This window comes from Eubalaena glacialis, chromosome 10 (assembly GCF_028564815.1).
Source record: "Eubalaena glacialis isolate mEubGla1 chromosome 10, mEubGla1.1.hap2.+ XY, whole genome shotgun sequence".
NCBI lineage: Eukaryota > Metazoa > Chordata > Mammalia > Artiodactyla > Balaenidae > Eubalaena > Eubalaena glacialis.
The window spans coordinates 117,300,303-117,314,209 of NC_083725.1; the positions used below are offsets into that span (position 1 = coordinate 117,300,303).

Below are 13,907 nucleotides of genomic sequence, written 5' to 3' on the forward strand. Positions count from 1 at the left end.
CACAGAGTCTGATCTTCCACTTCGGAGTCCAGACCTCTGCCCGGTCACCTTATCCATAGGTGACAGAGACATCAATGTCATACTTTACAACCAGGCCTGGAGCTGCCAAGGGGCTCCATCATTCACATCTGATGGCTTAATTAGGCTTTCCAAGAGAACCGGCCTGCTGGGGCTTGCTGCGGTGACAGTTACCCTGCTTGTCCTGGGGGGGTGTGTGTGTGTTGCTTGTCATGGGTGTGGCCTGTTACGTGTGTCTGTCTGTGGGTCTTGTCCGTGTGTTAGGAGCAGCGAGACGAGGTATGGAGTCTTCTGATGGGGAACTTACCTTGGTGTGAGGCATGTGATCAGAAGCCGTGCTCCCTCCGTGTGCCTGGGCCACCCTTACATTTGCTCATCACCGGAAATGACTTTGAAATGAGACCAGTTGTAGAACCATCCTCATCCCCTCCCCCACCTTGCCCGGCATGCCCAGGGGCCCACACGCTTCCAAATGGCACCCTGCCCTGCATTCAGAGGCCTATTACCCAAGCATCTGGTTGCCCATCTCTGACTGGAACTTAGCTGGAATCCTGCCAGGAGGATGTTCCCACCTCTGCCGTCAGAGAGGTTCCGTTCCATGCCAGAGGCTGGTGGGGAACGGGAAGGACGGAGTGCTGGTCACACCGCGTGACCAGTCTTGGTCTGCTTGTCATTGAAAGTCTGTGTATGAGGCAGGCAGTTTTCAGCCCTTCATCTGTCTGAGTCTAGCGACCCCCTGGTAGGGAGGCTGGGGAGAGGAGCCTTGTGGCCCTCACCGTCGCCCATGACTGCAAGACCCCCGAATCTGCCAAAAACAACTTGGCAACTAGTTCATGTTGGTTCACAGCAGACCCTGGGGGTTCCCTTCCCAGGCATCACAGACCATAGGTTTAATCACCTTCCCTAGGCTGGGTCCAGAAAGGATCCCGCCGGTTCTCTGGACAAGGTCGGGGGTGGAGGCACGGGGTCCAACGAGGGACTCACTGTAAGTTACTCTGTGCCAGACCTGGGCTAACACAGAGCCAAACTTGCCCTGTTCATGGAACCCTCAGTGCCTCAGGAATTTTTTCATGGTGCTCCTAGGCCAAAAGAAATATCTAATAGTTCTATTTGTGAGATATTTTAGGTCCAACCAATAAGTACTTAGGTTCTAATAACTTAGTAGTCACTTAGAAAATATAACACACACCAAGAGAAAGAAAAACGGTGTTTACTTCATTCTTTAATAACCACTATGACTTACTAATTGGCTGTGTGCACCAGCCAGCTTCTCAAACCTTGGAATCAGACTGGAGACCCCTGGCCTCACTTCCTATTCCGCAGTGATTTTCACTTTTTATCCCCAAACCACAGGAAACCCAGCTTCTCAAAGATATGACATGAAAGGATCGTGGTGTGATCTAACAGTGAAACTGTGAACCACCTGAACCTATTAATTTCCTCAGAGTGGGTAGATGTCCAAATTTTAGAAAATTTCAAATATCCTCTGTGCCCTTTTGAGTTTCCTGCAGGGCCTGGGGACCTTGGTGCCACCACAGGTACACTTTACAGAGGAGGAAATTGTGGCTCAGACGGGCCGACCCCATGCCTGAGGTCGCAGAGCCTGGCTCCGGGGCCCCCGCTGAGGCTGCTGGAACCAAACTCAAGTGAGGACTGTATGAGGCAGAGGAGAGAGGTGGCCGCCGTTTACAGGTGGAAGAATCTAGGAGACCTGACGTTGAAGTGGGTGTAGACCAGGGTCTGGCAGTCAGCCAGGGGTGGAGGGCGTGTGAGGAGTGAGGAATGGTGTGGCCTCCAGCTTTGGTGGTGCGGATCTGGGGCGCAGTTGGGGGCTCCAGGACCCTCCTGTGGCCCCCTTGCCTGTCCTCACCCCGCCGTTCAAAGCTTTTCGCAGTGGGATCTCAGTTCCCTCTCCCCACAGTGGGGAGTGCCCTCGGGCTGTAGGGGTCTGCTCCTCTCACCAGCCTCTGCATCCCTCTTGGGCATCACAGCTGAGGCTGTAGCCCAGAGACATCAGTAGCCAAGTTTACCTGGGCTCAGACATCTATGCCCCAGGCCTACACTGGACACGGGGTGACCTGCACTCGGCTCAGAAGTGGACTTGGCCCCCAAAGGAGTCCCTTGGGGAGCTGTGGGCATAAGTGTCCCAAGGGATTTAATTAAAAAAAAAAAAAAAAGGATGGGAGTGGGCAGGAGGGCTGGGGATGCCTGAGGAGGGGGCAGCGGGACCTGGGTTTCTGGACTTCGTCCCATCCTCTAGACTGACGAGGGGCTGCCAGCCCCATCACACTCCGCTGAGGTCCCTGCAGACCCCCCAGGGCGCTTCTTTGTCCTGAGCGGATCGGGTGCGACTGGCAAAAGCCGGCGGGTGTGGGGAGGGGCGGTGCCTCCAGGAGCCAGGACAGCCTGGTGGGCGGGGCTTAAGGGACCACCCCACCCCCCACCCCCACATCAAGGCAGACGGCCACAGTGCCCAATGGGCAGGGTCAGCCAGGCACGCACCCCGGGCGATCAATGTCCTCCCACAGCAGGAGACTTCCCAATCAGGACAATACACAAATTTCTTTATTGCTCATTTCCTTAAAGTCGTACCTCTTGGCGGTCCATGGGGATAGGATGTGCAAAGCGGGCGACGCGCACGGCCCAGGCCTGTAGCCGAGAGCTGGGACGACGGGACTGGCGGGATCCCAGTCCCACGGCTGGGCCCGGTAGGGGGTCGTGGAGAGCGGCCCCTGGGGTCGGAGGGTTTCGGCTGTGCGGTCCCTCGCACCCTGGGCCTGGCCAAGAGGTCTCAAAGCCCCACCCTCCCTTGGAGGGGGCTGCGGGGAGGATCCCAAGCTCCCGGAGGCCCAGGGCTCTGGGAGGGCCGTTCCTGAACCCGGGGTGCACCAAGGGTCCTTCCAGAAATTGGCGCGGAATCATAGGGGCCCCGACCTGAGACGCGTTAAACCGAGGCCGGCGATCAGGCCTGGCCCCTCACTGCTCCTCGGGCCCATCGCCTCCCAGCGCCTGTTCGTAGGGGCAGGGCCGGCGGCAGAGACCGGCTGGTTTGGGGCCGGGCCCTGGCCCCGCGGGCAGCGCCTCCTCCTCCGCGCAGTCCCCCCGGCCGCCGCCGCGCTCGCCCTCCGCGTCGCTCTCGTCCGAGTTGTCCTCCTCCAGGTAGCGGTAGCCACGCACCTTGTGCTGGGGCCGCGGGATGCGGGGCTGGCGCGGGACCACGCCCCGCCGCAGCTTCTGCTCCATCCACAGGTACGAGGCCGCGGCCGCCACCAGCGTCAGCAGCAGCACCGTCAGCTTAGCCTGGGCACACAGGGAGGGATGCGGGGGACCCGCGGGCGGCCAGTCCTGCGCCCTCCCCGCCCAGCCCCTCGCCCCGACAGGCCCACTCCCATCTGGGACTCGAACCCCACAGCTCCTCTGCTGTCCTTCCCTCCTCCTGGGAGCCGCCCCGCCACCCACGCTTCCTGGGCACCCTCCTGCCCAGCTCTGTCCCTTATGGTCACCCTATCCATCTGGGCCTCGGTTTCCCTAACAGTAATGATAATCCCTTTGCCTCACAGGGTAGATGTGAAGGGAGGCCTGGCCCTCCCTTACCAGAGCTTAGATTACTCTGTCCCTTACATGTGGGATCATAAGTAATGCTTCTTAGAGATCTTGACTGTAACAGGCAGTCAGAAATAATTTTAAATCATAACTCAGTACGTACACACATATTCACAGGCATACTCCCTGCTATTCCCTATTCTATTTCATTTTTTAAAAAGTTGGCCGGGACCTGCTAAACTGACCCACCAGTAGGTGAGAGCAGAGGACGAGGACCCCTGAGCGCCAAGAAGGGAGACAGACCCTCGGCATCCAGCTCAGAGCCCAACGTCTAGAGAACAGGTTACCAAACTACCCACAAGGCGGCTGGGATGTGCCCACAAGTAGAGAGCAAACTGTGAACCCTTTCAGAGACAGGTAAACTGGGGCCTGCAGGAGGTGAAGCGGTAAGTAATAAGCCAGTGCTGGGTGTGGGGCCGCCCAGTGGACTTGGCCCAGGGCCTGGCCCTGGGGAAGTGGTGCCCTTCAGGGGCTGTGAGGCCAGGGCGGGCACTCAGGAAGTTTCTGTTGTCTAGGGGGTCGAGTCGGGTGGGGGGGACTCACCTTCATGGGCAGGCTTGAGCCCAAGTAGACTGTGAAGATGGCCATGGCCTGCCACCAGTGGTAGATGGTGAAGATGAAGTCTTGCCTCTCCTTGTCCTCGTACAGTATTCCCAGGAGTGCTGCAGGTGGGCAGGACAGGGCAGAAAGGGGAGAGGTGCCAGCTGGGGCCCAGAGCTGCTGTTCTCCCGCTGGTGACCCCCCGATGCCCTGCGCTGGTCCCAGCCCTTGGCAGGAGCGCCTAGAAAGCCGCTGTAAACCGGTCCTGGCTGGCCCCCTAGTGTACACACTGGTTATCACGCTGCCTGGGAGCTGAGCAGAGGCTGGAACAGTGGGCGCCCCCTGCTGGGATGCAATGGGCCTGCTCTGGGACCCATCTGTGGCCTCAAAAGTGGGAAGTTCTGTGAGCAGTCACATCCTGCCTTCTTCCGAACCCCAGGCACGCGGTGCCAGGCCTGCAGGGGCTGTTTTTCCTCACCCAGGGCTCAGGGAGAGCAAATCGCTGTAGCAACAAGCTTTCTGCAAATCCAACCTGAAGCTGGGAGGGAGGAATTTGTTTCCCAAAGCATCCTCCCCTGGGTGGGGCAGAAAGAGCATCGGACAGGGAATTAGGAGACTCAGATTCCACTCTCAGGACTGAAAGGTGGAGAGAGTTGGCAGAGAGATGTGGATTCAGATGTTGGGTCTGTGGGTGACTCGGGGTCAGTGAACTCCCCAGAGCCACTTTTCTCATCCATAAAATGAGATGACACGTATATGCTGTGCTGTGAGGTTTTAATGGGAGAAAGGCTGCACAGCACCTGGCGATTTGTACCCTCGCCAGCCACTCAGGACATTGACACTCCCTTCCTGAGGTCCTGCAGTGCGACGGTACCCCATGGGGGTGCTGTGAAAGGACACGGAGGGCCCTCCCCCGGGGGTGGGGCATAAGAGGAGGGAGGAAGCGGAGCTGGGCAGAAGAGGACGCTGGGATCTGGCCCAAGTCCAGACATATCATGGGCTCAAGGTCCAGAGGCAAAACAGCCAAGACAGTGTGGTCCAGGGTGTGGGGCTCCATCCCCTATGGCAGATATAGTGTCTGACTCTCTCTCTCGGATGTTGGGTGCTGGGGTTGCCTGAACCATCCCTTGCCCGGCCCGCAGCAGGCATGACCTCCACCACGCCATACAGGGGTGATGCTCAAAACTGCTAACGGCACCGGCCCACCAGAACAGATGCCAATGTGGGAGACCCAAATGGCTGCACCCATGTGTACCAGATGCATGTCACTGGCAAAAGCTCACCTGTGGACCCAGAGCATCACACAGATGAACTCTGTCCCACCCCCTCCTTTCTGCAAGCAGGGCTCCAGGCCCCAGTGCCTCCACCCTAGCAGCCCAGACTTGGGGCCTGGACTCCGCTACTCTGCAGATTGATGTTGGGATTTTACAGCCTGCTTCCAGCTCCTCTCCATAAAAATGCCATATCTGCACTTACCCCCTGGGGTGTGGACAGGGCCACCTGCTGCATCCCATGCTCCCTGGGGCACAGACCCTGATATCTGCTTCCAGTGTCATGAAAACTATGCCAGGCTGCGCCCTGTCCCCTGGTATGAAATGAGGCATCCCCAATGTGTTTTTTTACACCGTCCCTAAGAGGTGTCCACAGAGCCCCATATCCAGCCATGGAGCCACAAGATCTCACTCTGACTCCCATGCCCACCCTGGGGGTCCACAGGATGTCCATGGCGTGCGACTCCATACCTGCCCTGAGGGTGTTCACAGCCCTCCTCATCTGTCCCTGCAGTGTCCATGGGACTTCCTTCCACCCCTAGAGTGTGCACAGGGATCCCCACCTACCTCCACCAAGTGCACGGGACCCCATAACAGCCCTCCAGTGTGCCCAGCAACCCCGTGTCTGTCGCTGGGATGTCTGTGCTCCCCGCAACCGCCCTGAGGTAGCCACAGGGTCCCCTGCCCAGCCATCCAGGGCCCACAGCTATACTCACTGCTAAGCCCCGTCTTGTTGAGGGCACTGCCCACACCCCAGAGCACGGCTGCTGCATAGAGGATCCAGATGTGCTGCAGGACCCGGGGCGTGGGGGCCCAGAAAAAGAGGCCGAGAGTGAGCAGCAGGTGCAGTCCAGCCCCGGCCACCAGGGGCACCGGGCGTGGCAGCCACAGCCCCAGCAGGCCCAGGACCGAGGAGGCCGAGGCGCCCAGGCTGTAAGCCACGAGGAGGTGCGCCAGGTGTTCCAGCCCCACCGAGCACACGCCATAGCCCTGGGGGAACAGGGGTGAGGGTTGGAGGTCAGCCGGCCCAGGCTCTGGTCCTCCCCACGAGGTCTCACTTCAGGCCACGTCCTGTCCTCTCTAGGCCACTGCAGGGCCAGCTTCCTCCGAGGCTTGTGGGAAGGTTCCTCGGGGACAGACAGTGAGAAGACGCTTGGACAGTGTCCCCAGACACCAAGGCTGAAACCCGCATGGAGCCAAACACTTTACGGCTGTTATCCCATCTCAACAGTGTAACTCCTCTGGAAGTGAGCATGGTCATTAGAGACTTCACAGATGAGGAAACAGGCTCAGAGAGGTGAAAGTAACTTTCCCAAGGTAGGGGCGGGATGGGGGGAGAGAGGGAAAAGGAGAAGGAGGGAAATATCTGGGCCTACAATTGTCCCTTGGTGTCTGCAGGGAATTGGTTCCAGGACGCTTCGCGGATACTAAAACCTGCGGATGCTCAAGTCCCTTATACAATATGGGGTAGTACAGTGGGCCCTCCGGATCCGCGAATGCAGAGGGCCCACTGTACTTGTACATACTTATACATATATATTCAAAACTTATTCGTTGTTATTCTGTGATTCAAATTTAACGGACGTCGTGTAATTTTATCTGGCAACGCTCTTCAGGCTGCACTTACCAGGGCGAGACCAGTGCAGGCAAAGAGCACCTCGAAGCCGCTGTAGATAAAGAAGGGCACGAGGTGGCGCAGGCGGAAGTCGCGCACGTGCTTGAAGGGCAGCTGGAAAATGTTGCCCCAGCCGACGCTGCGCAGGTCGATCTCCTCCGTGGGCCGGTACGCCGCGCCGCAAAGGCCCAGCACCTGCAGGCAAGGAGGTGAGGGTGGCGGCGGGCAGCCGGGCATCCTGGCCCCGCCCGCAGGCAAATCCACAGATGAGCCTCCCAGCCCCGCCTCCAGCCCTAGGACACAAGCTAGTCACGCCCCCAACGCCTCAGCGCTGCCTCCTGGTCCCACCCCCAGGTTGGAGCCCCACCTTCTGACCCTCGGCCCTAGGTCCAGCCCGTGTCACAGCCAATCCTCTAGGACCCTGTCTTCAGCTCGACCCCGGACCAGGCCTGGACCCCCTCTCACAGGCCTCTGGGATTCCAATTCCTCTCTCAGTCCGCAGGCATCAGCCACACCTCCGAGCCTCAAGCCCAGCTCCTAGGCTCAGGCCCCCTCCCCAGGACTCAGCCCTAACTCTGGACTCAGAACAAGCCTCCGGCCCGCCCTCCGCGCGCCCAGCTCGCATTCCTCTCTCCCCGCCACGGTCCCCAGATCTGACCCCGTCACACCCCCATCCCGGGCCGCACCAGCAGCATAGCCAGGAAAGCCACCGCCATGAGCACACTCTCCACCACGATGAGGTTTCGGCTCCGCGGCAGCGTCCGCAGAACCGTCTTGTTGAAGCCGACGAGGATGCCCTGGCTGTTAGTGCCTGAGAAAGGAGAGGATGGAGGGCATCGTGAGGCAGGGAGCAGGGCACACTGTCAGCTGAGCCACAAAGAAATGCAGCAGGGCTTCCCTGGTGGCACAGTGGTTAAGAATCCGCCTGCCAATGCAGGGGACACGGGTTCGAGCTCTGGTCCGGGAAGATCCCACATGCCGCAGAGCAACTAAGCCCGTGTGCCACAACTACTGAGCCTGTGTGCCACAACTACTGAGCCCGCATGCCACAACTATTGAAGCCTGAACGCCTAGAGCCCATGCTCCTCAACAAGGGAAGCCACCCCAATGAGAAGCCCGCGCACCACAACGAAGAGTAGCCCCGGCTCACCGCAACCAGAGAAAAGCCTTCACGCAGCAATGAAGACCCAATGCAGCCAAAAATAAAATTAATTAGTTAAAAAAAAAAGAAATGCAGCAAAGCAGGCGGGTGAGGGGAAGGTTAGAGGGGGTGGGCAAGGACCCTGCCGGCAAAGGCAGGGTTCCTTTGGGAAGCACTTCGGAGGTGAGGGCCACTGGGGCTGAAAGCACCTCCCCTCCCTCCTGCCCTATTGCCCCAAGGCTGCCGTGGGAGCCAGTCCACCTCCCACCTCCATACATTCGCCCTGCATTGAGGGTATACTTGGCCCTGAGAGATCCCACAGGCAGCCTCAGCCCAGATGGCACCTCCTCCAGGCAGCCTTCCCTGACGCACCCCACCACCACCCCAGGCTGGATCAGATGTCCTAACGACAAGGCCCTGTGCCTCGGTCATCAGAGCTGTAGGACACCAGGCTCTCAGCCCTGAGCCCTGTGAGCGAGGGCATCCTTTCTGCCCTTGAGGGCCCAGTGTCTGCTGGGTGACTCAATGGGGGAGGTGAGCAGACCTTAGGGACCCCACCCCCATGAGCACTAACCGCAGTTCTGCACGTTGTACAGTGTGTGGTTCAGGTCATACAGGTAATGGTTCAGGAAGTAGATCATGGGCAGCTGCGCGCAGGCAAAGCTCAGCTGTGGGCAGGAGGGCAGCTTGGGTCAGGCTTGGGGCATGGAACCGGGCAAGGAGCACAGGCACAATCTGGGAGGGGGTCTGGGCACAGCCTTGGGGGAACAGGAGCCCTCCCACCTCTCGGGGGCAGCCTGGTGGGGGGAGGGTGCCCAAAGCAGGAAGACTTCCTCCTGGTCAGCACTGTAGACAGGGAGGGAATGAGGTCTCTGTCACCAGAGGTAAGCAAACAGGAGTTGGCTCAAGAAAGGGCAGTGGGACTAGAGGGCTGAAAAGACTGTGGAATGGGCTCCAATATGTGATTCTCGGCCTGGAATACCCCACCCCCAGTGTTCCCATACATGGCACTCACGTGGAAGAAGCTGTAGAAGATGGCTTGGAAGACCAGGAGATAGGGTGCATGGGAGCCCCGAGGTGGGCGCTGCTGGGGGCCCTGCTCATCCTGCTCCTTGTAGTGGGAGTACTCATAGTATTTCTGGGCCATCCTGGACCACAAAGGAGAGAAGGCTCTCCCCAGCCCAACCTCTGCCAGATGCCTCCACTTCCTGCACCCAGGCTTATGGACTGGCCAGCCAATGTCTCACGAATGGGAAAACTGAGGCCCAGAGAGCAGATGGGGCTGGTCCAAGGTCCCCAAGACGAGGTGGGCAACACAGGAGAGGCTCTGCCAGGTCTCCAGTCTCCCACCCTGCTGCCCAGCAGGCTCACCTGGTGATGTAGTTGCCCATGGAGGCCCAAAGAGGCACAATGGCCATGCCCAGCGCCACGGCTGAGGGCACAAGCGTGTAGTAGCGCTCCCAGTAGTTGGTGGAGACAAAGAGGGCGTAGATGCCCACAGCCAGGAACATCATCCACTTGGTGCCAAAAAACCTGCGAGCAGCAGGAAGGATGAGGATGCTGGCACCGTGGGCCCATCCAGACTGCTGCAGCCCGAAAGCAGCGTGGCCACAACTCCAGGCCCCAGCTGCCGAGGCTGTATGAGGTGGGGAGGGACCCCTGGCCTTGGAGTCGAGGGTCCTAAGATAGAGTCTCAGAGACATGGACTTGCTGGTGGCCTCAGGGGAGCCACTCTAACCAGACACCTGTAATGTGGGCTCTGCCCCAACCTCGAGCCTCTCACGGCCACTGCAGGGATAGAGAAGATAAAGCGGGGATAGGGTGTCATGAGTCAGTGGCCCTTGGGCACATGCAACCCTCATTTGTGTCCTGGGCTGACTCGCCAGCCCCCCTTCTCCACCCAAGTGCAGTGACTGCAGGACCCAGGTGAACAGCTGAGGGACTTGTCCCAAGCTGGGACTGAGGACCAGGGAGAGGAACCCTGGCGCCCCTTCCCCTCTGCACTTTGCCCTTTCAGCCCACTGTGGTCAGTCGGGAGGTTTCTTGTAGAACAACGGCCTCACTGGCTCTGGGAAAATGTTGCACCGTGTTAGAGGCAGGTTGACGAGTGACAGGATAAGGGCCCATTCAGGGCACTGGAGGCTGATCAGCCTAGACACAACCATTGCGATCTTTGGGTTGGTTTTGTTTTGGGTTCTGTTTGTTTGTTTTGAGTATTTGTGCTTGTTATTTCCTTTCTTTGTCTGAGTCTCCAGGAAGCTCAAAGCTCAATGACTCTGGTTTTCTGATACAATTACTTTCTCTTCTATTGCAGGGTCCTGGTTCTTTAATTATCCTTATCTTGCCATATAATAAATTGACAGGCAGCCTCCTCTGATCTATTTGGGGAAGGGCACCCAAACTGCACTGTAAATTTTGAAACAGCAAAAAGTAAAAATACTAGCACTCATTGCTGGTGAGGCTGTGGTTTTAAAAATGACACATACAGCCAGAGGGCATGCAGATGGTACAGCCCTTTGGAAAGTCAGCCTGGTAGTTTGGGTCGGGGGGCAAGCATGGGGTTTGGAGTCACTGCCTGGGTTCAGACCTTCAATCTGCCAGTTGCTGCTTGTGGGAATGGGTTCAACCTCTTGGTCTCCCCGCGTCTAAGATCAGAGCATCCACCTTGGATTGTAGGGAACGCGATAGGCTTATAAAGTGCCCAGCACATAGGAAATGAAATGAGTTTGCCATTAATAATACTGCTAATTTTCAAGAGCCATAAAGCCTTTTATATGCTTCTGACCTAGTAAGGGCAGTTCTGAGAGTTTATCCTAGGAGGCGTTCTTTCTTTCCTTCTTCCTTCCTTCCTCCCTCCCTCCCTTTCTTTCTCTCTCTTTCCTTCTTTCTTTCTTTAATTTTAAGACGAGGAAACAGCCAGAAGCATAAAGAGAACACGCAAAAAAGGAGAGGGAGCCGCAATGTCCAGCCCTGAGCCACAGTTCAGTGCCCCCATGTCGGCAGAAGATGCTAACATCACGAAAGTCCCCACTGTGAAGCAGGCCAAGATGTGTGCAGTGAAAAAAAAGCAAAAGTGACATTGCACACGCACACATGCACGCGCATACACGTACTCCAGTTGACAAGGACAGAAATGTTATCCATGCATGCCGGTGGAAAAACAAACTTAGTCGACTGCCTGGAGGGCTTGGGAGGGGTTTTCTTTTTTCTGATTTCAATTATGATTCTAATGTTGTTTGTGCGATTGTGATAAAAGAGCTTGAGGGGGTTGTCATTGTTTCGGAAAGACAGGGGAACTCATCTAATGTGTCCACTGATCTCTGGGTCCCATCTGAGCACAGATCTACTGCCTGGCGGTAGGATACTTGTGGAGGGCATTTTTGCACTGCACCAGATGCCACTAAGGCTCAGGTACGGAGTAGACCCCCTGGGGCACCTGCCCAGCCACACCCTTTTCAATGAGAAATGTCCCTCAACACTGTCACAGCTGATTGGGCTCGTGGTGTGTTCCTGGGCTTTGCTGGCTGATCAGATTCTCTCCAGAAACTCCACAGCCCTGATATCAAAAGGTCATTGTAGCTCCAGGCCACGAAGGAGGGCATGAAGATGATGCCACATGGGGTACGGGCAAGCTGAGGGAAGGAGCCTGAGTGAATTTCTGTTGCTTGAAACCCAAGGTGCCTTGGTTGCAAAGCTCTTGTTTCTTCCCCAAACCTGGGTTTCACCCCTTCTCTCTCACCCCTCCAGGTAGGCAAGTTCTCTCCCCACCCCACCCCCCCAAGAACACCAGGGCAGCTGGAGACCCCATGTCCAACAGCCCTTGCACCCCTTCAAGATCAGGGAGACAGCCCTCATAGGGACAGCAGTGTCGCACCTGATGAGCACAGGTGTGTAGAGCAGGGCCACAATGGGGGTCACGTTGATGCCCATCAGCATCTTGCTGTCGATGTCAGGCAGCCCCATGTTGCCATATTTCACCTCCCGGTAGGTCTCATCGTAGTGCAGAATCAGCTGCATCTGCAGCAGGCCTGGGGACAGGGAGGAGGCATGGAGGGGGCGACCCGGCTCTGGGGGCAACCAAGCAGAGGCTGGAACGCAAGCCTGGCAGGGAGCTCCAGGTACTATGAGGACAGAGGGGAAGCCCAGGCTGGGCCAAGGGTCCTACCTGCCAGTGGCCACGACAGCGACTTGAATCCAGACCCCCGCCCCGCCACATCCCTCCGCCAGCCACTTGGACCCCAGCGCCCCTGATTCCGAAGGCAGCAGACCTGCCCAGGGCGCCCAGGGCCCGCCCACACACTCACGAAGCCTGTGGCTGGGCCCCGGGGACACTGCATCGTCCCCCCATGTGCGGAGGCCGCAGTTGCAGCTGTGAGGGCGCAGACGGAGAAGTGAAAGAGGAAGGGAGCCGACTGGCCCCAAGGTTTCTCTTCCCCTGAGAAACCTCAGGTCTGGGGAGGGGCGCGCGGGTGGAGGGGAAAGGACACGGGTCCCAGCGCAGAACCCGCCGGGCCGTGCCACCTCGCCCGGCCCGGGGCGGAACGGCGTGGCCAGAGACCCATCCCGCCAACCCGCGGGGCGCAGCGGGCCACCTACCCAGGTAGACGCCGTAGGTGAGCATGCCGCCCGCGCTGGCCGCCAGCACGTTCTTCAGCACGCCAAGCCGCTTGCGGCGGTAGTAGCGGCGCTCCTCCTCCTCCTCGTTGTAGTTGGGGTACGCGCCCACCAGCTCGTCCAGCTGCGGGGCACGACGGCGCTCGCACCCGCCCACTGCACCCCCGGAGCCCCGCGTCCATCCCCGGCCGCCCCCGGCCCCCCGCACCCCAGCCCTGGGGCCGCATCCCACTCCCGCGGGGGAGACCCCGGCCCTCCCGGTCCCCGCGCCGCCACGCCTTCCCCGTCCCCGCTCACCGGGGCCTCGGGCCCGTCTGGGACCCCGAGCGGGTCCTCATCGCCCTGCGCACCCGCGGCCCCCGCCACCGGATAGAGCGGCGGCTCCGCCTCCATGGCTGGACCAGCCGGAGGACTTGTCCGGCAGCGGACGGCCACTTCCTCCGGGCGCCGGGACCCGCCTCGCCCCGCCCCGGGGCCCACCTCCTCCGCGAGGGGAGGGCCTGGCGCCGCTGGGGGCGTGCCCAGCGCGTGTGCGTGTGCGTGTGCGTGTGTGTAGGGGAGCGTCCGTGCGTCCCTCGGCGGCCTCAGGAATGAGAGGTGCGAGTTCGAATCCCCCCTCTGCCACTTCCCGGCGTTGTGACTTTGGGGATTAAGTCCACTTCTCTGTGCCTCATTTTCCTAACCTGTAAACCAGGGATACTCAGCACGACTTCCAAGGGCTCTTTCGGGATTACTGAGTTAATGCAAAGCCTTAGGAAAGTGCCAGGCCCGTAAGAACTCCCCTCAGCCTTACCGCTGTCACTGCCATCCCTACCCCACCTCCAGCCCTACCCCTACCACTGTCATCCCTGACCCATTTGGTGTGTTTGCAGGTCAGCAAAGAGCCCTCATAGCGGGGGGAGAGGGCTCCCACCACAGGACTTGGCAGCCCGTGCCCACCTACCGCTCACCCTGAGCTTCCTTTGGGCACCCGTAAGTGGGAGCTCTGGCAGGGCCCCTGGGAGGCCGAGATTGTGGGGGCTGCCGGACTGCAAGGGGGCGACCCCCCCACCACCACCACCCTGCAGCAGGGGCCAGAGCCTCCTGCCCCTGCCTGACTGGGCAC

General features: G+C 59.2%; 1 protein-coding gene across 1 annotated transcript; it reads right to left on the minus strand.

Moving 5' to 3' along the window:
• Nucleotides 1-2,565: 2,565 nt before the first annotated feature.
• Nucleotides 2,566-13,247, minus strand: UNC93B1 (unc-93 homolog B1, TLR signaling regulator). Its single transcript, XM_061203852.1, has 11 exons — nt 13,100-13,247; nt 12,785-12,926; nt 12,063-12,216; nt 9,560-9,721; nt 9,204-9,336; nt 8,763-8,856; nt 7,734-7,858; nt 7,060-7,242; nt 6,149-6,422; nt 4,165-4,283; nt 2,566-3,318 (listed from the first exon to the last, which is right to left on the minus strand). The coding sequence occupies exons 1-11, from the start codon at nt 13,193-13,195 to the stop codon at nt 2,995-2,997; spliced, it is 1,806 nt and encodes a 601-aa protein (XP_061059835.1). The 5' UTR covers nt 13,196-13,247; the 3' UTR covers nt 2,566-2,994.
• Between the last annotated feature and the right edge of the window lie 660 nt (nt 13,248-13,907).

Coding starts and splice junctions, on each gene's coding strand:
- UNC93B1 (XM_061203852.1), bottom strand. CDS start 13,195: ATGGAGGCGGAGCCGCCGCTCTATCCGGTGGCGGGGGCCGCGGGTGCG. Junction 9,722..12,062: donor TACACACCTGTGCTCATCAG/GTGCGACACTGC, acceptor TGCTGCTCGCAG/GTTTTTTGGCACCAAGTGGA. Junction 9,337..9,559: donor ATGGGCAACTACATCACCAG/GTGAGCCTGCTG, acceptor TTTGTGGTCCAG/GATGGCCCAGAAATACTATG.